The sequence below is a fragment of the Callithrix jacchus genome, chromosome 1 (genome assembly GCF_049354715.1).
Source record: "Callithrix jacchus isolate 240 chromosome 1, calJac240_pri, whole genome shotgun sequence".
Classification (NCBI taxonomy): Eukaryota; Metazoa; Chordata; class Mammalia; order Primates; family Cebidae; genus Callithrix; species Callithrix jacchus.
In genome coordinates, this window is record NC_133502.1 from 173,900,956 (window position 1) to 173,927,208 (window position 26,253).

General features: G+C 40.2%; 1 protein-coding gene across 32 annotated transcripts in view; it reads left to right on the forward strand.

Annotated features, from left to right (window-relative positions):
- The window catches only part of GAPVD1 (GTPase activating protein and VPS9 domains 1), a 105,125-nt gene that overhangs the window by 52,862 nt on the left and 26,010 nt on the right, over window positions 1-26,253 (forward strand). For 10 of the 32 annotated variants that reach the window (XM_009002943.5, XM_078326844.1, XM_009002952.6 and 7 more), the window contains 9 exons: window positions 4,055-4,184; window positions 8,869-8,994; window positions 12,292-12,465; window positions 15,131-15,271; window positions 17,285-17,419; window positions 17,862-17,981; window positions 20,432-20,512; window positions 22,332-22,409; window positions 22,548-22,918. In XM_009002943.5, the coding sequence (XP_009001191.1) occupies window positions 4,055-4,184; window positions 8,869-8,994; window positions 12,292-12,465; window positions 15,131-15,271; window positions 17,285-17,419; window positions 17,862-17,981; window positions 20,432-20,512; window positions 22,332-22,409; window positions 22,548-22,918 (1,356 nt within the window). The remainder of the gene's footprint in view (window positions 1-4,054; window positions 4,185-8,868; window positions 8,995-12,291; window positions 12,466-15,130; window positions 15,272-17,284; window positions 17,420-17,861; window positions 17,982-20,431; window positions 20,513-22,331; window positions 22,410-22,547; window positions 22,919-26,253) is intronic. The other 22 variants (XM_078326828.1, XM_078326889.1, XM_009002969.6 and 19 more) reach the window with 3 other exon arrangements.

Below are 26,253 nucleotides of genomic sequence, written 5' to 3' on the forward strand. Positions count from 1 at the left end.
TTCCCACCTGCCGGCAGGCCCTAGTGTGTGATGTTCCCCTCCCTGTGTCCATGTGTTTCATTATTCAACTCCCACTTAAGAGTGAGAACATGTGGTGCTTGGTTTTCCATTTCTGTGTTAGTTTACTGAGAATGATGGTTTCCAGCTTCATCCATGTAACTGCAAAAGATATGAACTCATCCTTTTTTATGGCTGCATAGTATTCCTTGGTGTATATGTGCCACATTTTCTTTATCCAGTCTATCACTGATGGACATTTGGGTTGGTTCCAAGTGTTTGCTGTTGTGAATGTGATGCAGTAAACATATGTGTGCATATGTCTTTATAGAAGAATGATTTATAATCCTCTGGGTATATACCCAGTAGTAGGATTGCTGAGTCAAGTGGTATTTTAATTCTAGATCCTTGAGGAATTGCCACATTGTCCTCCACAATGGTTGAATTAATTTACACTCCCACCAACAGTTCCTATTTCTTCACATCCTTTCTGTCATCTGTTTCCTGACTTTTTAATGATTACTTTATAATATTTAAAACGTAGTAAAACTTTTTAAAACCAAAAACTTGGTTTTCAGCAAAACTTATGAGGTATATAAACAAACAAAAAATGTGGCTCATTCACAGGAAAAAAATTAATAGAAAAATGTCCTCGATGGCTAGGAGCCTATAATCCCAGCACTTTGGGAGGGTGAGGCAGGCAAATCACCTGAGGTCAGGAGTTCAAGACCAGCCTGACCAACATAGAGAAACTCCATCTCTACTAAAAGTTCAAAAGTAGTCGGATGTGGTGGCACATGCCTGTAATCTCACTACTTGGGAGGCTAAGGCAAGAGAATAGCTTGAACTTGGGAAGCAGAGGTTGCAGTAAGCCAAGATCACGCCATTGCACTCCAGCCTGGGCAACAGAGGGAGCCCTGAGCAAAACTCCAACTCAAAAAAAAAAAAAAGATGTCCTTCATGAAGCACAGACATTGGACTTACTTAAGACTTAAAAAAAAAAAAAAAAAAAAAAAAAAATATATATATATATATATATATATATATATATATATATATACTCAAAGAGCTGTGGAAACCACAGATAAAGAACTAAAGAAAACCAAGAGAACAAGGTCTCACCAAATAGAAAATATTAATAAAGAGGTAGAAATTACCAAAAGGAGCCATATAGAAATTTTGGAGTTGAAAAGTGTAATAACTGGAGTGAAAAATACACTAGAGGGGTTCAACAGCAGGTTTGAACACGCAGAAAAATCAGTGAACTTGAAGATAGGTCAATTGAGATTATCTAGTCTGAGGAGCAGAAAGATTACAAAAGACAAAGATATTATATGTTGATAAATGGTCATTAAGAAGATATACCCAGCACTTTGGGAGGCCGCTCTCACTGTGACCCCCAACTCCCAGGTTCAAGTGATTCTCCTGCCTCAGCTTCCTTAGTAGCTGGGACTATAGGCATGCGCCACTAGGCCCAGCTAATTTTTGTATTTTTAGTAGAAAAGGGGTTTCAGTACTTGTTGGCCTGGCTGGCCTCAAACTCCTGACCTCAGGTGATCTGCCTGCCTCAGCCTCCCAAAGTGCTGGGATTAGAGGTGTGAGCCACTGTGCCTGGCTAAAATTTTTTTTAGCCCTCAGTTGCTGTGGTTTTTGTTTAGAGTTTGAAGATGCTCTGATTTAGAAGCATGAAATTAGATTTTTGTATTTTATACTCCAGCGTGACTGACTTTGTATAGTGGCTTTTTATGTCGTGTCACAAAAAGTGCTTGCCTTTGGATAAGATTTGGAAAATATCTTTGTTGTGGTATAATCCCTTTTATGTTAATTCACACTGATCTCCAGGCCTTGAGATATATTTTCTCCTGATGTTTAGTTTCACATCACTCACCGTGGTGATTTAAAAGTCTAAGTTATCTTAAAAATTAAAAATTAAAAAAATTTATGTTGGCCAGATATGGTGGCTCATGCCTGTAATCCCAGTACTTTGGGAGACTGAGGTGAGAGGATTGCTTGAGACCAGGAGTGAAATCAGCCTGGCAACATAGTGAGACCCTATCTTACTAATAAATAGGTCAGGCACAGTGGCTCATGCCTGTAATCCCAGCACTTTGGGAGGCCATGGTAGGCGGATCACCTGAGGTGTCGGGAGTTGGACACCAGCCTGACCAACATGGAGAAACCCTGTCTACTAAAAATACAAAATTAGCCAGGTATGGTGGTGCATGTCTGTAATCTTTGCTACTCGGGAGGCTGAGGGAGGAGAATCACTTGAACCCGGCGGGCGGAGGTTGCAGTGAGCCAAGATCGCACCATTGCACTCTAGCCTGGGCAATGAGAGCAAAACTTCGTCTAAAAAAATGTGTGTGTGTGTGTGTGTGTGTGTGTGTGTGTGTGTGTAAAAATAAAAAAATTAGATGGACTTGGTGGTATGTACCTGTAGTCCTGGCTACTCAGGAGGCTAAAGCAGGAGGATTGTTTTTGCCTAGGAGTTCAAGGCTGCAGTGAGCCATGATTGCACCACTGCACTCCAGCCTGTGTGACAGAATGAGCTTTGTCATAAATTTTTTTTCTAATAAATAAAACTTTTATGTTTATTTAATTTCAAATAGAAAAAAAAAGTCTTTTTTTTTTTTGAGACGGAGTCTCTTTCCCCAGGCTAGAGTATGGGTGGTGCAATCTGAGCTCATTGCAACCTCCGCCTCTTGGGTTCAGGTGATTCTCCTGCTTCAGCTTCCCGAGTAGCTGGGATTACAGGCACATGCCACCATGCCTGGCTAATTTTTGTATTTTTAGTAGAGATGGGGTTTCTCCATGTTGGTCACATGACCACAGATGATCTGCCTTACTAGGCTTCCCAAAGTGCTGGGATTGCAGGTGTGATCCACCATGACCAGCCAAAAAAAAAAACCTGTATTCAAAGGCATCATATGTAAATGTATAAAAACCTTTAATTTACTTAGAGCCAAAACAGCAACCACGAGTGTGTATTTTTTCTTTTTAAAAATCATTTATTTTTTAGCTGACAAAAATTGTGTCTATTTATAGTATACATATTTTGATATACATTGTGGAAAGGCTAAATAACATGTATTACCTCACATTTTTTATTTTTTGTGGTGAGAACTTTTTTTTTTATAGTGAGGGTGCTATTCTTCCTTCATATTTCAGCAACAGACAAGGGAGCCACTGCCTCTGAGTTCCAGTCCCAGGTGTGCCTAAAATACGCTATGTGACTCTCAACAAAGTTCTCAGTTCTTCATTAAGGTGGAGATATACATACAAACCTGAGTTGTACAAGGCTTGTAGGGAGTAGTGAGAAGCAATTATGTTATTTGGAAGTCATCTGGTAAATAGAAAGCATTATAAAAAGGCCATGACATCTAAGCTGGAGAGGATTGTGAAGTCATACTTCAGTTTCCGGCATGGACTTTTGTGGCCCTGTATGTTGTGATTAAGTGGACGTTCAAACTAGATGGATTAAATCTTCGGTGCCTACAAAATAACATGATTACATTTTTCCTTCTAGTGGAATTTATTTACTTTATTTAAATTTTGCATGTTTATTTACTTTTAATTTTAATTTTGCAAATTTTTCCCATGCCAACTGTTTTTGTACATCTTTTTACTTAATTTTCAGCAGTTACGTGGCATACATACTGTTACTATCACCATTTTATACATGAAGAAACTGAGGCTTAGAGAATTTAAATAACTTGTCTATCCAAGGTTACATAGTTGACACGTAACAGAATTACAAGGACCGAGGTGCTAACACTAAAGACCTCTGATTTGTATAATTCTTATCACTACTCATCTGGTGTGTGGTTGCCTGTTCAATCTTTACACTAGTAGGGTAATGGAAAGGCATAGCTTCAGTTGCTTTAATTGATACACTTTTATTCCACACATATTTAAAAGCTTGACAGACCTTCTAAATGGGTTTGTAGTTAAAAATTGATAATTTAAGATTAAGGAGTTAAATACGCATTTGCTGTGGTTTGTTTCCTTATCAGTAGTCTTTCTGTTGGTAAACCAAAATTTGCATTTTACTTTTTAGGTCCTAAACATGCAGCTTTCAGATGGAGGTCAAGGAGATGTCCCTGTTGATGAAAACAAGCTCCATGGTAAACCTGATAAAACCTTGCGCTTTTCCCTCTGCAGTGATAATCTGGAAGGAATATCTGAAGGTGAAGGGTTACTTCATTCAAGGAGTTGTGTGATTCAAATAATATTTTGTTTTGTGTTTTTTAAAGGAGCCTTATAAATTATAATTCTACCATCTGTGCCTCTCACTGAGGAGACTAATGAAGATTTCCTCTAATGAGCTTGAACAGTTGGCTGTAAAGATTGTTTCCTGAATAAAATTAAGATTGCAAGATGCCTTTGGTTATATAAAATGGAGAAGATATAAGTCTTCATTCAGACTTCAATAGAATAACAGCAAGTTTTGTTTCTCCAGTATTAACATATACCAAAGCTTATAGAGCTCCTTTAGAAAGATACGATGCATGTCTAAACGGGAAAAAATTGACTTACTAGTAATTCATGATGTTGCATATACTCTTTTTTTTGGGGGGGAGGAAGGCAGGAAGGGAGGGAAGGAGGACGGTAGGGAGGAAGGAAGGGATGAAGGAAGGAAGGAAGGGAAGAAGGGGGAGGGAGGAAATCAAGCAATGAGAGAGATATTGCCGACCTGGATCTAGAGGTTTACAAGTTGATTTCTTTTTTTTGAGAGAAGGAAAGAAAAAAAAACCAAAAAAAGTAAAGGAGAGGAAGAAAGAGGAAGAGAAAGAGGGAGAGTAAACGGAAATATTGCTTTATTCTGAAAAAAATTGGGTATTAATAATGGCCAATCAATGTTTCATTTAAACTTATGGGTAGGTATGATGTGGTATTGACAAGAATGTATATTTTGTGTATTTAAAGTGGAGAGCTCTATAAATATTTATTAAGTTTACTTGTTCCAGATCTGAGTTTGAGTCCTTGATATCCTTATTAATTTTCTATCTCATTGAGTCTAAGTCTTTATGTATCTGGGTGTTAGGATCGTTAACTCTTGTTGTTGCATTGATCCTTTTACCACTGTATCTTTGTTGCTTTAAAATCTATTTTATCCGATATGAGATTTGCAACTCCTGCTTTTTATTTATTTATTATTTATTTTTGCTCTCCATTTGGTTGGTAAATCTTTCTCCATCCCTTTGTTTTGAGTCTTTGTGTATCCTTGCATGTGAAACAGGTCTGGATGTAACATGCCATTGGGTTTTGGCTGCGTCTTTTGATTGGGGGATTTAGTCGATTTAAATTTAGGATTACTGCCATTTGATGTTGACTGGCTGTTTTATCCATTCGTTGGTGTAAATTCTTTTATATGTTGGTGCTCTTCACTTTTTGGTGTATTTTTAGAAAGGCTAATACTGGTTGTTTCTTTCTGTGTGTAATGCTTCTTTCAGAAGCTCTTGTAAAGCAGGCCTGGTGGTAATAAAATCTCTGAGTTCTTGCTTGTTCATAAAAGATTTTATTTTTCCTTCAGTTGTGAAGTTTAGTTTGGCTGGATATGAAATTCTGGGCTGAAGTTTCTGTTCTTTGAGGATGTTGAATATTGGCCCCCACTCTCTTCTGGCTTGTAGAGTTTCTGCTGAGAGATCTGCTGTAAGTCTGATAGGCTTGCCTTTGTGGGTAACCTGACCTTTCTCTCTGGCTGCCCTTAGTATTTTCTCCTTCGTTTCAACCCTGGTGAATAACGATTATGTGCCTTGGGGTTGCTCTTCTTGAGGAATATCTTTGTGGTGTTCTCTGTATTACCTGGGGTTGAATATTGACCTGCTTTGCTAGTTTAGGAAAATTTTCCTGAATAATATCCTGAAGGGTATTTTCCAGCTTGGATTCATTCTCTCCGTCGCATTCAGGTACACCTATCAAACGTAAATTTGGTCTTTTCACATAGTCCCACATTTCTTGGAGACTTTGCTCATTCCTTTTTATCCTTTTTTCTCTAATCTTTTCTTCACGTTTTATTTCATTAAGTTGGACTTTGACCTCTGATATCCCTTCTTCTGCTTGAACAATTCGAGTGTTTAAACCTGTGCATACTTCTCGGAGTTCCTGTATTGTATTCTTCAGTTCCATTAATTCACTCATACTCCTCTCTAAGTTGTCTATTCTCAATAGGATTTCATGAAACCTTTTTTCAAAGTTCCTAGTTTCTTTACGTTGGGCTACAACATGTTCTTTTAACTCACCGAAGTTTGTTATTATCCATTCCTTGAAGAGGACTTCTGTCATTGGGATGCGCTCGTTCTCCATCAAGCCTTGTTCCATTGTGGATGTGGAACTGTGATCTTCTTTAGAGGGAGAGGCGTTCTGACTGAGTATTCTCAGCTTTTTTATGCTGGTTTCTTCCCGTCATTGTAAATTTATCCTTCTGTCGTCTTTGAATTTACCAACTTTCAGATTAGGACTCTTGAGTGGGGCGTCCAGGTTGTTAGTTCCCAGGGCCAGAGCAGTGGCTAAAACTGATGGTGCTTTTCTTCCCAGGATTCTCCTGTCTGGCTTCCTTCTTGTGTCCGTAGGAGGCAACTCTGCCTTCCCGGGGCTCCAAACCTCGGTCAGAAGGGGAACGGGTCCCGTTTACTCTGTGCTGAGCGCTCCCGCCCCGAGGTGCCGTCACAGCTGCTGCGCCGGGCTCTGGTGTTGTGCTGGGGGCCCGTGCGGGTCCTCCAAACCTGTTTACTCTGCTCCGAGAGCTGCCACGCCAGCCACGAGAGTCGCGCTGGCGACCCGTGTGTTTCCTCCACTGGGGATCTTCTGCTCCGTGAGTGACCAGAATTTGTCTGAAAGTGTGGCGTCCTCTAGTTCTCCGCGCCTTCACTGAGAGCTGCAATCCCGGGATGTTAGCAATCGGCCATCTTGGATCGTTATGCATATACTCTTAAGCGTTCTGTATTCTGCTACTCACACTCACACACCTTTATGAAGCAGGATACAGTGGAAATAGATATTAAAAAGAAAATTCAAAGCCAAGATTGTGAAGTGAGAATATGTCATTTGCCTACTAGGACCAGTTTTTTTTTTGGTCAAGAAAATATAATTCAAATTTACTGACATTTAAAAAGAAAACATATAATAACTTCATGTTTTAATCTAACTTTTCAAAAAAAATCACATGTAATATATGTTCATTCTAGAAAATAGAGAAGTAGAATCACCTATAATCTCACAATTTTTTTAATAGTTGACATTTTAGATTATTTGTAGCAAAATTAAATTTATCCTATTTTATAACCTTTTCAGTTATTAAACTGGTATTAACATTTCCCTTTGTAATTTAAATTTTTTTTTTTTTTTTAGACAGAGTCTTGCTCTGTCACCCAGGCTGGAGTGCAGTGGCATGATCTGTGCTCATTGTAACCTCTGCCTGCTGGGTTCAGGTGATTCTCCTGCTTCAGCTTCCCAAGTAGTTGGGATTACAGACCTCTGCCACCAGGCTAATTTTTTTTTTTTTTGGATTTTTAGTGGAGGTGAGGTTTCACCGTGTTGTTCAGGCTGGTCTTGAACTCCTGACTTCAGGTGCTCCACCCTTTTTGGCCTCCCAAAGTGCTGGGATTACAGGCAAGAGCCACGGTGCCCAGCCTAACATTCTTAAATAACATGGTTTTCATGGCTGTTTTCCTTAACTCACATGGGCATATCAGTTTTTTCAACTTTCTTCTATGATTAAATCAGTAGATTGCTTCCACTTTTCAGACAGAAGCTTTGGGCTGGGCATGGTGGCTCATGCCTGTAATCCCAGCACTTTGAGAGGCAGAGGCAGGCTTATTACCTGAGCTGGGGAGTTTGAGACCAGCCTGGGCAACACGGTGAAACCCTGTTCATACTAAAATACAAAACATTAGCTGGGTGTGGCAGCGTGCACCTGTAGTCCCAGGTACTGGAGAGTCTGAAGCAGGAGAATTGCTTGAACCTGGGAAGCGAAGGTTGCAGTGAGCCAAGATCACGCCACTGTACTCCACCCTGGGTAACAGAGCAAGACTCTGTCTTAAAAAAAAAAAAAAAGGCTGGGCACAGTGGCTCACACCTGTAATCCCAGCACTTTGGGAGGCTGAGGAAGGTGGATCACAAGGTCAGAATTTGAGACCAGCCTGACCAACATGGTGAAACCTTGTCTCTACTGAAAATACAAAAGTTAGCTGGGCATGGTGGTGCACACCTGTAATCCCAGCTACTCAGGAGGCTGAGGCAGAATTGTTTGAACCTAGGAGGCGGAGGTTGCAGTGAGTTGAGATCGCGCTACTGCACTCCAGCCTGGGTGACAGAGCAAGACTCTGTCTCAAAAAAAAAAAGAAGCTCTGCAACAAGCAACCTTAGATTAATTTGTTTTTTTGAGATCGAGTCTCACTTTTGTTGCCCAGGCTGAGATCATGCCAGTGCAATGGTGTGATCTCGGATCACTGCAACATCGGCCTCCCCAGTTCATACGATTCTCTTGCCTCAGTCTCCTGAGTAGCTGAGATTATAGGCATGCGCCACCAGGCCTGGCTAATTTTTGTATTTTTAGTAGAGATGGGGTTTCACCATGTTGGTCAGCCTGGTCTCCAACTCCTGTCCTCAGGTGATCAGTGCACCTTGGCCTCCTAAAGTGCTGAGATTACAAGGTGTCAGCCGTTGTGCCTAGCAGATTAATTTTTTATTAGCAACTTAGGATAAATTCCTAGAAGCAGAATTTCTGTCTCAAAGGGCATGTGTTTTTTTAAGGTATAAAGGCAGCATTAAAAACACTTTAATCAGTTTTTAGTCTTTTAGGCATGAAAAATTGTGTCCTGGCTCATGACTGTTTTAAAAAGATTGCTCACAATATAAACATTTCTTTAGGTCCTTCAAATCGCTCCAATTCAGTGTCCTCCCTAGACCTAGAAGGAGAGTCTGTGTCAGAACTTGGAGCAGGACCTTCTGGGAGTAATGGAGTTGAAGCTCTACAGCTGTTAGAACATGAGCAAGGTAAAGTGAAGTTTAATGCAATTGCTTAAATAGCAAAGAATTTACCTGATTGCAGGATGAGCAGTGTGTTTGCATTAAGTTGGCTTTGTTCAGGAAGAGATTATACCCTCACTATTAAACTTGCATTTATTCATCATTCTTTCCGTTTTTCAAAATGTATTTAGTTGGTAAGTGGATTGTTTAGGCTTAAGTTACATTGAATAATTAATATAAATTACTTTAAATTCTGTAATATTTGAGATTTTAATTCTTTAATCTTTTAGGGATACCATGTAAATACTCAGGCTCAAGGAACTCAGAATAGGGAAAGAATAATACACAATTAATTAAAGGTATCATAAGTGTGTTTTGGCAGTTCTGAGTGAGAGATACATATGGTTGAAAGTATAGGGAAAGCTTACTGGAAGAAAATACTAGCTTAATGGCTGGCTGGCATTGCCTGGGCAGAATTTGGAGATAGGTCATTCTAGGTGAAGGATAAGTATAAGCAAGTCAAAGAGGTGAGAAGCCATAGTACTTATTCAGGTATCAGGGAGATAGGGTGAGGTAGAGATTAAAGAGTAGGTGGATTTCTGTGGTGGAAAGAAGGATGTCAGTATTTTAGTAGCAAGCTGGAAGCCACTGAAGGCTTTTGATTCAGCGAGGATGAGGAAGTGAGGTGCCTTAGGAAGATTAAGTTGAAAAATTTTTTGGATTTGTTCATTTAAGATGATTCCCTCAGCCAAGTGTAGTGGCTCATGCCTGTAATCCCAGTACTTTGGGAGGCAGAGGCAGGTAGATGAGGTCAGGAATTCGAGACCATCCTGGCCAACAAAGTGGAACCTGTCTCTACTAAAAATACAAAAATTAGCCAAGCAAGGTGGCTGGTGCCTGTAATCCCAGCTACTTGGGAGGCTGAGGCATGAGAATTGCTTGAACCCAGGAGGCATGGGGTTGCATTGAGCTGAGATTGAGTCACTCCACTCCAGCCTGGGCAACCAAGCAAGACTCTGTCTAAAAAAGAAAAGATGGACTGGGCGCGGTTGCTCAAGCCTGTAATCCCAGCACTTTGGGATCCGGAGGTCAGGACTTCGAGACCAGTCTGGCCATGATAGTGAAAATCCTGTCTTTACTAAAAATACAAAAATTAGCTGGATGTGGTAGCTGGTGCCTGTAATCCCAGCTACTTGGAAGACTGAGGCAGGAGAATCACTTGAACCTGGGAGGCAGAGGTTGCAGTGAGCCAAGATGGTTCCACTGTACTCTAGCCTGGTTGACAGAGGAAGACTTCATCTCAAAAAAAAAAAAAAAAAAAGGATTATGCCCTCAACTAGATTGGAGACAGTGATCTTTAGCATGCGTAAGAATTACCTGGTTAGCTTTTTAAAAATTCTGTTTCCCAAGTCTTACTTCTAGAAATTCTGGTTCAGTCAAGTTTTAGAAAGAAAAGGAGTATTATCATTAGAATGTGTGTGGCTTAGAAAAAGTATGCTGGGCTGGGCGCGGTGGCTCACGCCTGTAATCCCAGCCCTTTGGGAGGCCGAGGCGGGTGGATCACGAGGTCGAGAGATTGAGACCATCCTGGTCGACATGGTGAAACCCCATCTCTACTAAAAATACAAAAAAAATTAGCTGGGCATGGTGGTGCGTGCCTATAATCCCAGCTACTCAGGAGGCTGAGGCAGGAGAATTGCCTGAACCCAGGAGGCAGAGGTTGCGGTGAGCCAAGATCGCACCATTGCACTCCAGCCTGGGTAACAAGAGCGAAACTCCGTCTCAAAAAAAAAAAAAGCAAAAGAAAAAGTAATGCTGTATTTTACCAGATTGGTTTATCAGTGTATCAGTTAGGATTAAGTTTGTTGCAAATAACAAGAGAAAACTCAAATAATAAAGTAGTACCTCCTTATCCATGGTTTCACCTTCTATGGTTTCAGTTACCCACGGGCAACCTTGGTACAAAAATATTAAATGGAAAATTCCAGAAATAATTCATAAATTTTAAATTGTGTGCCATTCTGACTAATGTGATGAAATCTCGCACAATCTTACTCTATCTCATCCCGGGCATTAATCATTTTTTAGTTCAGCATATCCATATATATATGCTACCTGCCTATTAGTCACTGCTTATCAAATCAAAGCGTGGAATATATAGGGTTTGGTACTATGCAGAGTATCAGGCATCCACTGGAGGCCTTTGCATAAGTGGAGGAACTTTCATATGAGCTGATGAAAAAAGTTGAACAAATATCTCTTTAACCTGCTTTCTAGGAGATTCTGAGGTAGGTGGTTGGCAGTCTATGTTTTGTGAAATGCTGGATTAAGAAGTGAATTGATAGTCCCAGCACTTTGGGAGACTAAGGATTGCCTGAGCCCAGTAGTTGAAGACCAGCTTGTGCAACATAGGGAGACCCAGTCTCTACAAAAAAACAAAAAAACCCAGGGTATGTGTCTATAGTTGCAGCTACTCAGGGAGGTCGAAGCTACAGTGATCCGTGATTGTGCCACTGCACTCCAGCCTGGGCTCCAGAGTGAGACTGTCTCAAAAAAAAAAAAAAAAAAAAAAAAAGAACTTGATTGAGGAAAATTGGTCTACGGAGGTGAACAAAACTCTTAAATGCAGAAGGGAGTTATCCAAGTCAAGTGAAAAAACATTTTTAGTATGGTTTTATCAGTTAATTATTGCCACTTCAATGCTATATAGCATACCACCCCAAAACATTTATTTTTGCCCTCAAGTCTATGGGTCAACTGGTTGGTCTTTCTGATTTAGACTGGGTTCACTCATGCGTGTACTTTCACCTGTGATTGGGTAGGGAGCTCTGCTAATCTTAGCTGGTAGTCAGTTATTTGGTAGGGAGCTGACTGGTCTAGTTAGATCTAGGTCTACATGCTTAGTAATGATAGAATATGTGGGGGCCAGGTGTGGTGGCTCATACATGTAATCCCAGCACTTTGGGAGACCAACACTGGTCAATCAGTTGAGTCCAGGAGTTCAAGACCAGTCTGGGCAACGTGGCAAAACCCTTTCTCCATGAAAAAGACAAAAAATAATTAGCCAGGCATGGCGGCACGTGTCCATAGTTCCAGCTACTGGGGAGGTTGAGGTAGAAGAATCACTTGAGTCTGGGAGGTGGAGGCTGCAGTGAGCCGTGATTGTCACTGCATTCCAACCTGGGTGACAGAACAAAAAAAAAAAAATTAAAGTAATTTAAAAAAAATATGTAACTTGAAGTTCAAAGATAAAATTCTTTCAAGTTGATTAAAAAGTCATTGCTGTGCTACTATTTTTAAAGTGCTTGATTTTGTTTTTGATAGCTACAACACAAGATAACCTTGATGATAAACTAAGGAAGTTTGAAATTCGTGACATGATGGGATTAACAGATGATAGGGACATATCAGAAACAGTGAGTGAGACCTGGAGTACAGACGTCTTGGGAAGTGACTTTGACCCTAATATTGATGAAGATCGCTTGCAAGAAATTGCAGGTAACTGCCATTTAATGTCTCTGAAAGATCACAGTTTGATTATTCAAATCCATTGACCTTTCATGAGAGGAAATACCAGTGCCCTGGCAAACATAATGTGTGTATGTGTTAGCACCATCTGGGAAACTGTGATAACTGTATAGAATAAGACATTTGTTTACTTTTTTATTTGCTTAAATATAAGTAGTGCTCTTTCTTTCTACATTTAATCCCATCCCTTACCCATCCTCCTCCCCACTGCCAAAAAAAAGAGAAAAACCAGTGTTGTGGATTAGATTCTGGTCAAGTATTGTTTGCAGGGCATAGTATAAGTTCTTAGTCTGTCTCTGATTAGTATATTCTCCTTTTAAGACTTACCTTAAGATGGAAATTCTTACAGATTATACCCATAAAATCTTTCACAACAATATGATACTGATGTTCTCTTAAAAAATGAATTTGCTTCTGGAAGGTTAATTAAATTCCAAAGGGCAACCAGGGTTTTTTTTTCCTTTTATAATTTTGATTTTTTTTTTAATAGAGACAGAATCTCTCTTTGTTGCCCAGGCTGGTCTCGAACTACTGAGCTCAAGCGATCCTCCTGCCTTCTTTTTTTTTTTTAAATGTGAAATTTATTGAGGTGCTATGTACATACACTAAAATTCAGTCTTTTGGATACTATTTTATGAGTTCTCAAAGATATATAGTCTTGTAACCCTCATCTTCATTTTGTTTTTAAACATGGAAAATTTAATGTATATGTTTATTTTTCTTCAACTTTTATTTTAGGTTCAGGGAGTACGTTGCTGGGGTTTGGTACACAAATGATTTTTCCACCCAGGTAGTGAGCATAGTACCCAGTAGGTTTTTTATTTTAATTTGAGACAGAGTCTCACTCTGTCACCCAGGCTGGAGTGTAGTGGTATGATCTTGGCTCACTGCAACCTCTGCCTCCTGGGTTCAAGCAGTTCTCCTGCCTCAGCCTCCCAAGTAGCTGGGACTACTGATACCCACCACCTCACCCAGCTAATTTTTGTATTTCTAGTAGAGATGAGGTTTCACCATATTGGCCAGGCTGGTCTCAAACTCCTGGCCTCAGGTGATCCACCCACCTCGGCCTCCTGAAGCCTGGGATTACAGGCGTGAGCCATTGCGCCTGACGTAAATCATGGAGCATTTTAAACAAATATAAAAGAGGAACCCATTGTACCCATCACTCAGCTTCAGCAGTTAGACACACATGGCCAGTTTTGTTTCGTCTGTTCTCCTATCCACTACCCTGTTCTCTCCCCTCATTATGTTTAGGCAAGTTGCAGGCATTATTTTATTTATAATTATTTCATGATATATCTTTAAAAGATAATTTTTATTAACTTTTTCCCAATTTTTTTCATGCCCTGAAATAGAATTATTCTTTTATTAGGTTTAATCCAAAGTAGTGAAGCCTTTTGAACTTCAGTATTTTTAACACAGATGTGTAATAATGTTTAATACTTTCGATTTGTATTTTTAAGTAGTGTAAATAGATTTTTAAAATTAGTTTTGCGTTGCTTTTTTCCAGATGCCAGAGTAGTATTGTTCTTGGCAGTTAGCTGTATTTGCGCAATAAGCTGTATTTGCAGTTGAGAGAGTGCTATGTAGGTGTGTATTTTCCTATGAATATATTTTATTGCCCTGAATAGTGACTAATGTACTGGAAGAAAATATATTTTGCCAGTATAGTATTCTGTGGTTATCTCTCTCAATGTTTTTAATCCCTGTAGGGCTCTAAATTTTAGAACAATATTAAGGACCCCTGTAAAATTTGCTGAAAAGTCAAAGCTAAAGCTAGTTGAAATTACCTCACTTGTGTGTTTTCTCTCTGGAGAGTCAGAGGTAAACTGCAGGAGAAAAGGGTCTGGTGCCATTGTGACCAAACTGGGAACTTTGTATTTTTTAATTATTTTTGAGACGGAGTTTTGCTTTTATTGCCCAGGCTGGAGTATAATGGCACAATCTCAGCTCACTGCACCCTCCAGCTCCTGGGTTCAAGCGATTCTCCTGCCTCATCCTTCGAGTAGCTGGGACTACATGCTTGTGCCACCACTCCCAGCTAATTTTGTAGTTTTAGTAGAGATGGGGTTTCTCCATATTGGTCAGTCTGGTCTTGAAATCCCGACCTCAGGTGATCTGCCTGCCTTAGCCTCCCAAAGTGTTGGGATTACAGGCGTGAGCCAATGTGCCTGGCGGAACTTTGTATTTTTACTGGTGGGTAGAGTGGAGTTTTTTTTTTTGAGACAAAGTCCCAAAATGACATGGCCATTTTTATTTTTGAGACAGGGTCCCACTTCTGTCGCCCAGACTAGAGGGCGGTGGCATCTTCTAGGCTCATTGCAGTCTCCACCTCCCTGCAATTTTTCGCCTCCTGGGTTCTTGTGCCTCAGCTTTTCAAGTAGCTGGGACTACAGGCACCGGCCACCACACCTGGCTGATTCTTGTATTTGTAGTAGAATGGGGTTTTGCCATGTTGGCCAGGCTGGTCTTGAACTGTGATCTGCCTGCCTTAGCCTCTCAAAGTGCTGGAATTACAGGTGTGAGGTACTGTGCCTGGCCAGAAATTTTGTTAGCTTAGTTTAGCTTTTCCCCACTATCACTGCACTTTCCACCAGGATCTTTGTTAACCCTTTGCTTCCCACTGGCTATACAGGTGCAGCAGCAGAGAACATGTTAGGCAGTTTGCTGTGCCTCCCAGGTTCAGGATCAGTGCTTCTTGACCCCTGCACTGGTTCTACCATATCAGAGACAACAAGTGAAGCTTGGAGTGTGGAGGTATTGCCAAGTGACTCCGGTTAGTATGCTATCATTGTTTGCTTTTTCATTTACACAGAAGTTTTAATTAAATGCAAGGTATCCCAGCTTCTGTATTACATATATTTTGTCAAATGTACATTTTTTTTTGTTTGTTTGTTTTAATAGAGACAGAGCCTCCCTCTGTCACCCAGGCTGTAGTGCAGCAGCATGATCTCGACTTACTGCAACCTCTGCCTCCTGGGTTCAGTGATCTTCTCACATGAGCCTCCCAAGTAGCTAGGATTACAGATGTGTAACACCATGCCGGCTAAATTTTTGTATTTTTAGTAGTGATGGGTTTCACCATGTTGGCCAGGCTACTCTCTACTCCTGACTTCAGGTGATCCGCCCACTTTGGCCTCCCAAAGTGCTAGAATTACAGGTGTGAGCCACCATGCCTGCCAAATACACATTTTACAAAAGTGAGGTAATCACATTGCTATGAATGTCAAACAGAAAATTAAGTTGAGGGTATTTTCTGTTCATTAAGGGAAAATGCTCTGTTAGATAGTGTAGACTATGATGGCAGGTGCTTTCTGACCCTGTGTTCAGTTATTTTGAAAGCAGTTTTCTGTAACTTATCAGAGTTCCATGTGAGTCATTGAGTTCAGTATCTCCCACAAACTCATGACAGGATAAGAGTAGCAACACAGTTCAAACTGAGTGCTTGCCTAGGAAACACATTTAGATTTATCACGGGGAGAGTTTGACCCTCTAAAACATGTTTAATGTGTTTTTGAAATACATTGAAATTGAGAGGATATTTTTTATGCAGGTTATTATAAATGCATATAAAGTGTTTTGTATTTTGTCTTTTTATATGCATTGTATTTTTTTACTGATTATGAAGACACATCTTTGCCTTCAACTAAATGTCAACTACCAGAATGCAAATATAAGGAACTATGTATTTGCATTACATTCTGTTGATTTACTTGGTTCAAATTATTATTATTATTATTTTTGAGACAGAGTCTCACTCTGTCACCCAGGCTGGAGTGTAATGGTGTGATCTCAGCTCACTGCAGTCTCCGCCTCCCAGGTTCAAGCGATTCTCCCGCCTCAGCCTCCCAAGTAGCTGGGACTACAGGCACCCGCCACCAAACCTGGCTAACTTTTGTAGTTTTAGTAGAGACAGGGTTTCACTGTGTTTGCCAGGATGGTCTCGATCTCTTGACCTCATGATCCACCTGCTTCAGCCTCCCGAACTGCTGGGATTACAGGTGTGAGCCACTGTGCCCAGCTGGTTCAAAAATTATTAAGTGATCCTGAGAGGTGTTTTATAATGTTTTTTTTTTTTGAGATGGAGTCTAACTCTTGTCACCCAGGCTGGAGTGCAGTGGTGTAATTTCGGCTCACTGCAGTCTTGTCTCCTGGGCTTAAGTGATTCTCATGCCTCAGCCTCCCAAGTAGCTGGAATTACAGCACCTGCCACCATACCCAGCTAATTTTTTGTATTTTTAGTAGCAATAAAATTTCACCATGTTGGCCAGGCTGGTCTCAAACTCCTGACCTCAGGTGATCTGCCTGCCTTGGCTTCCCAAAGTGCTGGGATTACAGGTGTGAGCCACCGAGGCTGGCCTGCTTTATAATGTTAAAGCATTCAGATATGCTAGCCTTGTTTGAAGACCAGTTGGAGACAATAGAATTAGCTCACCAGCTATTGAATATTCATAGGAATTACTTTTTAGGAAGTGGTGGATTTAATACCAAGCTATTCTGTGCTCTCTTGTCCAGTTCACATGTTAACCAATAGCATACTCTGCTATGTTAGTGATCTAGAAACCATGTTTTCATCAGTGCACAGTGAACTGGCTTTGGGATGAAAATCACAACTTTGACTTCTTTAACATTTAATCTAACTAGCATTGTTAACTAGCCCCGACTTAGAAATCTGTTTACACTGGTTTCATTCATGCCCTGGTTGCTTTGTTTATCTGGGTCACAAAAGCTGAAATTGTGGTGTGCCAACAGAATCACAGATGTAACACACCTCTTTTTTTCTGTTTAGAGGCTCCAGACCTAAAGCAGGAGGAGCGTCTACAAGAACTGGAGAGCTGTTCTGGACTGGGTAGCACATCTGATGATACGGATGTCAGGGAGGTCAGTTCCCGCCCCAGCACACCAGGCCTCAGTGTTGTGTCCGGTATGTCTGTCTTGTTTTAAGGAGTAGGGATTTGAAGGTGTTCGCCCCCTACCCCCTCCCATTTATAAAGTTGTTACAAAGAGATAAGTTGTATTTAAGAGCTGAGTAATTTCCAGGAAGCAGAATTATTTCTATTGCATCTGAAATCTTAGGGAACTTAATGTGTGGCTTTATGGAGCCTGTTGAAGTAATTGGCAGCCTCTCTACAGCTGTTTCTGTTCTTAATAGCCTGTCCTACTTTGGAGTCATATGATTCTGATTATGTTGTGTAAAGTAAGGTAAGTATATTTAAGTAATAGTACCATAAAGGATATAATACTAAACTCACATGTATAGAACTCGGACTGAAAATTCGAGAATGTTTAAATTTCTCCTAATTTAATATGCTTTGTGTGGTTATTTTGTTCTTCTTCCTGTTTATTTTTTACTATTTTTTTTAAAGGCATAAGTGCAACCTCTGAGGATATTCCCAATAAGATTGAAGACCTGAGATCTGAGTGCAGCTCTGATTTTGGGGGTAAAGATTCTGTTACTAGTCCAGACATGGATGAAATAACTCATGGTAAGAGGGGGAAATGAGAATGACTTAAAAAATGACCACATCCATGGTTGAAACTGGCACTATGACACATTGCTGGTGATAGCATCTATTGATATAGCACTTTGGTACATACTTTGTCAATATGTATTTAAGGCCTTACATGTGCACGTTCTAAATTTAGTTAGGTTAGTTCCACTTCTAGGAATCAGTCATAATGAAAAATTCTGGGTATAGAGAAAGTCATTTGCACAAAGATTTCTTTACAACGTTTTATATTGGCAGAAAATTATAAATAACTTAAAAATTGAAAAATGGAGTGGCTAAATAATTTTGATGTAACTACTTATTAGAATGTATGTAGCTATTTTAAAATGCTTTAAAGAATATGAAATGACTTAGAGAAAAACCTAGAACATACTACATAGAAAGTTTATTTTTGTAGAATTTTACACACAAGATAATAAAACATTTTTAAAAACCTATGCATGGGCCAGGCGTGGTGGCTCACGCCTGTAATCCCAGCACTTTGGGAGGCCGAGGCGGGTGGATCATGAGGTCAAGAGATCGAAACCATTCTGGTCAACATGGTGAAACCCCATCTCTACTAAAAATACAAAAAATTAGCTGGGCATGGTGGCGCATGCCTGTAATCCCAGCTACTCAGGAGGCTGAGGCAGGAGAATTCCCTGAACCCAGGAGGCGGAGGTTGCGGTGAGCCAAGATTGCACCATTGCACTCCAGCCTGGGTAACAAGAGCAAAACTCCGTCTCAAAAAACAAACAAACACAAAAAACCTATGCATGAAGTAAGTACTGGAAATACCAAAATGCTAGTAGTGGTTTTATATATTGAGTGGTAAGTTTTAAGGTACCTTTACTATTTTTACTTTTTTTTTGTTTGTTCTAAACCAGAGTTTTTTAACCTTTACATTGTTGACATTTTAGGCTGGGAAATTCTTTGTTATGGGGGCAGTCCTGGGCATTTTAGGATGTTTAAGTAACTCTGGCCCCTACCAGTAGCACATACCTTCTACACCCTGGGGTTGCGACAACCAAAAATGTCTTCAGACATTGCAAAATGATCTCTTGGTGGGAGAAGATAGCCACCGATTAAGAACTTTTGTTCTAAACCAGCAGTCTCAAAGCATGGTCTCCATGGACTACTGAAGTCCTAAGACCCTTTGAGGGAGGAGTACAGATGAAGTCACAACTGTTTTCATAAAAATCAAAGTTATAGTCCATTTTCATTGTGTTGACATTTGTACTTACAGTGCATAGGCAAAAGTGGAAGTTTTACTTATGAATGTCTTTGATGAAAAAATAAAAATCACTTAATTACATCAACCCTTGAGTGTACACTGTTTTGTTTTTTTGAGATGGAGTTTCGCTCTTGTTGCCCAGGCTGGAGTGCAGTGGTGTGATCTCAACTCACTGCAACCTCCGCCTCCTGGGTTCAAGTGATTCTCCTGCCTCAGCTTCCTGAGTAGCTGGGATTACAGGCGTGTGCCACCACAGTTGGCTAATTTATATTTTTAATAGAGACGGGGCTTATCCATGTTGGTCAGGCTGGTCTTGAACTCCCAACCTCAGGCGATCTGCCTGCCTCAGCCTCCCAAAGTGCTAGGATAACAGGCGTGAGCCACTGCACTGGCCTGAGTATACACCTTTTTAATATTCTGCATGAAGAAATAGGAAGCATCCTGATTGCATTTTCACTACAATCTGAGATATAATGAGATGTCTGAAGAAGCAGTTATTTGATTATTTGAGTTGTTAGCTTAACTAGCAAGTGTTTTTTCCCCTTATTTTTATTTGTTTTTTTTTTCATGAAATATCATTTTTACTTGAAAGAATGACAGATAAACTGTATTTCTTATGAACACATACTTGGGTATTTGACAGACATCTCAAAAATTAACAGAGTGTGGCCAGGCGTGGTGGCTCATGCCTGTAATCCCAACACTTTGAGAGGCTGAGGCTGGAGGATTCCTTGAGCCCAGGAGTTTGACACCAGCCTGGGCAACATAGGGAGACTTCATTCATATCTACAAAAATAAAAAAATTAACCAGGTGTGGTATGAGCCTGTGGTCCCATCTTTAAAATAAAAAATATTAACAAAATGATCCTGTTACGTAAAGACAAGCAACTAATAGAGTATAGTTTGTTGCCAGTGATGAAATTCAAACTTTAGGATAAAAATTAGCATTTTGGAAATTTGTGTCTACCTGCATGAGTTTGTCAGCTTCCTGTTGTTTAAAGACTTTTCTAGTGAGATTAGCGGTGATATGAAGAATGTGAGTTTAAGAGTTTAAAGTTCAATGATTTGGTTTCAAATTCTACCTTGTAGCTATTCTTTAAAAAACTATTGCTTCTCAAGATGTGGTAAAGTATCAAAGAATAATATCCACAATTTTCTGAAAAGGCTACTAACATATTGTTCCTTTTCCAACTACATGTCTGTGTGAGGCCAGATTTTCTTTATATACTTCAGCCACAACAACATTTTCAGCACATTGAAGCAGAAGCAGACATGAGAATCCAGCTGTGTTCTAGTAAGCTGTACATTCAAGATATTTGCAAAAAATGTTAAATAGTGTCATTCTTTTCATTTTTTATTTTGGAAAATAATAGTTTTTTATTTTTTTAAAAAAAAGGCTTTTTTATGTTACCATTAGAAATTTTTCTTTTTTTAAAAAAATGGACAGTTTCCCAAACCAGAGTAGGTTCAGAAAGAGTCCCTTGTATTACCTTCTAATGGGTATGTTTAAATGAATTAATAAATATTTAAACTTCAATTTTAATTTCTAATATGGAATATCAATAGATATAACCACCATAAACAAAAGCTCTTAGGGTCAATAATTTTTTAAGTTGTAAAGATGTCTTGGCCAGGCATGGTAGCTTATACCTATAATCCCAGCAGTTTGAGAGGCCGAGAGGGGAGGAATGCTAGAGCCTAGGAGGAACAACCTGGACAAAGTGGTGAGACCCTGTTTCTACAAAAAATAACATAAAAATTAACTGGGTGTGGTGGTGTGGGCCTGTGCTCACAGCTATTTGGGAGGCTAAGGCAAGAGGATCACTTAAGCCCAAGATGTCAAGGCTGCAGTGAGCTATGTTTGCACCACTGCACTTTAGGGTGGCAGAGTGAGACCCTGTCTTCAAAAAAAAAAGTCCTGAGACCAAAATTTGAGAACCACTGTTTTAGGCTACCTTTTATAATGATTTAACTGTAGAACAAAAGTAAAAATCAAGAGGTGTAATAGTACTCTTCATTCATTATCAAAAGATATAACTTCAGCCCCCCCCAAAATAGCTTCAGACTAAAAACGTTTAGATTGATAGTTTCTTTTTTATGTTTGAAATTTCTGTCCTCTGCATACTTACCTGTTTTAAAATTATTTGCTGAGAACAGTGTTAGAACTTCAAAATGTACAACCTTTTATTTATACCCTGTCTGTACGTGGTATTGTCCCTGTATTTATATTTTATTTATTTATTTTAAAATTTTTAGCTCTTATAAATTTTTGTAGAGACAAGGTCTTACCATCTTGCCCAGACTGGTCTTAAACTCCTGGGCTCAAGTAGTCCTCCCTCCTTGGCCTCCCAAAGCACTGGGATCACAGGTGTGAGCCCCTGCACATGACCTTGCCCCTGTATTTTTAGATGAGGGGAAGGTGAGGCTCAGAGAAGTTGTGACATTCTGAAAAAGTTGATGGTTTAGGTCTTCTGGCTCTGTTCTCTTTGCATGAACCATGCTTGCATTTGGCCGTTAGAAGTAACAGGCATGTAGATGCCAGACCACTTAAATGTAAAAAAAATCTGTATATGAAGATACTAATGAAAACATAAAACGGGCGAGGTGTGGTGGCTCACACCTGTAATCCCAGCACTTTGGGAGGCGGAGGTGGGCAGATTACCTGAGGTGAGTTCGAGACCAGCCTGACCAACATGTTGCAACCCCATCTCTACTAAAAATACAAAAATTAGCCGGGTGTAGTGGCGGGTGCCTGTAATCCCAGCTACTCCAGAGGCTGAGGCAGGAGAATCACTTGAACCTGGGAGGCGGAGGTTGCAATGAGCTGATACTGCACCATTGCACTCTAGCCTGGGCAACAGAGTTAGACTCTGGCTCAAAAACAAACAAAAAAACATGGAATGAATTGGAAGTAATTATACTTTGATTTTTTTTCTTGTATGCCTCTCAAGTTCTAATTGATCAAAAAAGGAACCCTCAGAGTTAGAACCCTTTTAATTGAATACCTAGGACCCTTTTATTGAATACTTAGAACCCTTTGAACTATGTTGAACTGTGTTGAGACCATCTGTCCTGAGTTCTAGCTTGGTCTCACAGTTTCCCTCCTGTTTTAGGTGCCCACCAGCTGACCTCTCCTCCTTCTCAGTCAGAGTCTCTGCTGGCCATGTTTGATCCACTGTCTTCACATGAAGGTAAACCAGTGAAGTGAACTTTGTCACTCATGTCATAGACAGGAGGAGGAAACCAAACCCCTTTGTTAATGCCTTTGTTAGATAAGTTGTGTCTCAGTTACAAAACTGTTTTTTTTTTTTTTTTTTCCTGTGTTGTAGGGGCTTCCGCTGTGGTAAGGCCAAAGGTTCACTATGCTAGGCCATCGCATCCACCACCAGATCCCCCAATCCTGGAAGGAGCTGTGGGAGGAAATGAGGCCAGGTTGCCAAACTTTGGTTCCCATGTTTTAACTCCAGCTGAAATGGAGGCATTCAAGCAAAGGCATTCTTACCCTGAGAGACTAGTTCGAAGCAGGAGCTCTGATATTGTATCTTCTGTCCGGAGACCCATGAGTGACCCCAGCTGGAACCGGCGTCCAGGAAATGAAGAGCGGGAACTCCCTCCAGCTGCAGCCATTGGTGCTACTTCTTTGGTGGCTGCACCTCACTCATCATCTTCATCCCCGAGTAAGGACTCCTCAAGAGGAGAGGTATGGAACATAGGCCGTGAAGAAGAATTGTGTTCTGTCTGCCTGGTTCTCTTGATATCTGAAATTACATGGAATATATAAATCTAGGATTACAGATGGAGAGTAGTCATGATTAAAGATGATTCCTCAATCTGATGTGCTCGCAACCTATACAACTGTGGTTTTGTAGTAATACTGTCTTGCATTTTTATGACACTTTTAGCTTCTCTCCAAGCAATTTTTATTTATATTTAAACCTTAACAATATCCCTCTGAGATGTTAGATGAGTTTTTTTTTTCCTTTTTTTTTTTTTTTTTTTTTTTTGAGACAGAGTTTCACTCTGTCGCCCAGGCTAGAGTGCAGTGGTGCGTTCTTGGCTCACTGCAACCTCTGCCTCCCAGGTTCAAGCAATTCTCTTGCCTCAGCCTCCTGAATAGCTGGTACTGCAGACACATGCCACTATACCCAGCTAATTTTTTATATTTTTAGTAGAGACAGGGTTTTATCATGTTGGTGGGGCTGGTCTCAGACTCCCGATCTTGTGATCTGCCCACATTGGCTTCCAGAGTGCTGGGATTACAGGCATGAGCCACCATGCCCAGTCCAATGAGTATTTTTTATTTTTTGTTTTAAACAATCATAAAGTTATAAACAAGTTGGAAGTACAATAAAAGAACACTTTCTCCCTATTTTAGAGCAAGTTGCCAATTTGATGCTCTAATACCCCTGAACACTTTAGTGTAAGTTTTTACAAACAAGCAGATTCTCTTACACCTCATGGTACAACCATCAACTTCAGCAGATGAACATTATTGATATATTACTACCGGCTAGTCCTCATACCCCATTCACATGTCCCCAGTTGTCCCTATAACTTTTTTTTTGAGACAGTCTTGCTCTGTTGCCCAGACTGGAGTCAGTGGAATAATCTTGGCTCAGTGCAACCTCCACCTCCCGGGTTCAAGTGATTTTCCTGCCTCAGCCTCCCTAGTAGCTGGAACTAGAGGTGCCTGCCACCATGCCCAGCTAATTTTTGTATTTTTAGTAGAGACGGGGTTTCACCATATTGGCCAGGCTGGGCTCGAACTCCTGACTTCGTGATCCATCCACCTAGGCCTCACAAAGTGCTGGGATTATAGGTGTGAGCCACTGTGCCCAGTCTCCCATAACATTTTTTATAGTAAAAAGATTCTATTCAGAATCATAGGCTACTTTTAGTTGTCATGACTTTTTAGTCTCTTCAGTCTAGAAAAGCCCTCAGTTTTTTTTTTTTTTTTTTTACTTATATGACCTTCACACTCTTGAAATTTACAAGTTGTTTGTTTTCTAGAATGTTCTTCAGTTTAGGTTTGATGTTTTCTTATGATTAGATTGAGTTTATCTGTCTTTGGCAGGACCATCACTGAAATGACCCTTTTTTTCATTGCACTTTGTCAGGTAGCACAGTTTTAATTTGTCCCATTTCTACAGTGTTCATTTGGATAATTTGATGAAGTGTTGTCTTCCAGGCTTTGCCACTGTAAAGTTACTCTTTTTCCCTTAATAATTAATAAGTATTTTGGGGAGGGGGTACTTAAAAAATATGTAACTATACTGTTCTCCATCGAATTTTTAACTTAATCTACTTATTAATTATGTCTATGGTCTCATGGTTTTCTTTTTAAAAGAGTGTGTGTGTGTGTGTGTGTGTGTGTGTGTGTGTGTGTGTGTGTGTTTTAAATAGGCTCTTGTTCTACCACCCATGCTGGAGGGCAGTGGTGCCAACACTGCTCACTGCAGCCTTAACCTCCGAGGCTCAGGCAGTTCTCCCACTTTGGCCTCCCAGGTAGCTGGGAGTATAGGCATGTACCACATGCTTGGCTAATTTTTTTAATTTTATTATTTTTTTTGTAGAGATGGGGACTCACTTTGTTGCCCAGGTGCCCTGTCTTGAACTCTTGGGCTCAAGCAATCCTCCCACCCCAGCCTCCCAAGTATTGGGATTACAGGCGTGAGCCACCCACCATGCCTGGCCCAGTTTTCTGTCTTAGTTAGGGTTTGTCATTCTTATTTATTTTGAAGCCCAGTTGTCTCTGATTGGGCCAGTGGGAGCCCCTTCGGGCTGGCTTCTGAGTTCTTTTGATGCACTGCTGTTACTCTTTGAGCCTAGTTTTACTTTCCGCACAAGATGTTACAAACAGATACTGTACTTTGTCCTAGTCTGGTCTTTCTCCAAGTACCCTTGTTTCTTTTAATGAAAAATGCTGTTTTGGAAATTGAGCTCTGGATACAGTGTTCCTTTGCTGTGGACAGAGCTAGGGAGTGTGTGTGTGTGTGTGTGTGTGTGTGTATACTCACGTTTACCTGTATATTTCCTTTATCTCTCTTTCTCTATAAATAGGACCGTGACCGTACACTGACACATTTAATGCTAGTCCTGACACAATAGTTTATCTTTCTCCCTTTCCAAATTTGTAACTCCTTTCTCCAAAAGTGAGAAATCTATTTTCACTATTCTTCATGTGTGTATTTATTCGATCAGTTCCCCTATATGTAATCAGTTTCTCCTTCCCACTGTTAAATTAACTCTTTCCTGGCACAGATGCCCTCATCTCTCTGCTAGGGTTCTGATAATTCTTTATCCCAGGCATGTAGATGAAAAATGGAAATTAAGTGATTTGTCCATGGTCACATGATAGGCTAGTAAAGGAATTAACAGTCCCTGTCCTTCAAAAGGCATGTTTTTTTGTTTGTTTTGTTTTTTTTTTTTTTTTTGAGATGGAGTCTCACTCTGTCGCCCAGGCTGGAGTACAATGGCATGATCTTAGCTCACCACAGCCTCTGCCTCAAGCAATTCTCCTGCCTCAGCCTCCCATGTAGCTGGGATTACAGGCACACGCCACCACGCTGGAATACTTTTTGTATTTTGTATTTTTAGAGACGAGGTTTCACCGTGTTGGCCAGGCTGGTCTCGAACTCCTGACCTCAGGTGATCCTCTACCTTGGTCTCCCATAGTGCTGGGATTACAGGCATGAGCCACCACACCCAGCCCCTTTTGCATGTTTTAATGATAACTTAGTATAATTGGTGATCAAAACATGAACTTTGAAGTTGGTTAGGTCTAGGTTTGAGTCTCAGCTGTGCCACATATATGCTGTGTAACTTTGAGGAAGAGGGGGAGATAACTTTTTTTTTAGTCTCATATTTTTTATCTATAAAAAGGGTACTAATAAAGGACCTATCTCTGAGGTTACTGTGAAGATTAAATGAGATGATATATATCGTTAGTATGTTTAGCTTCTGGCACATAGTACACACTTGGTTTTATTATTAGTACTACTGCTACCATCTCTACTGCTCTTCTGGAGTTTATTT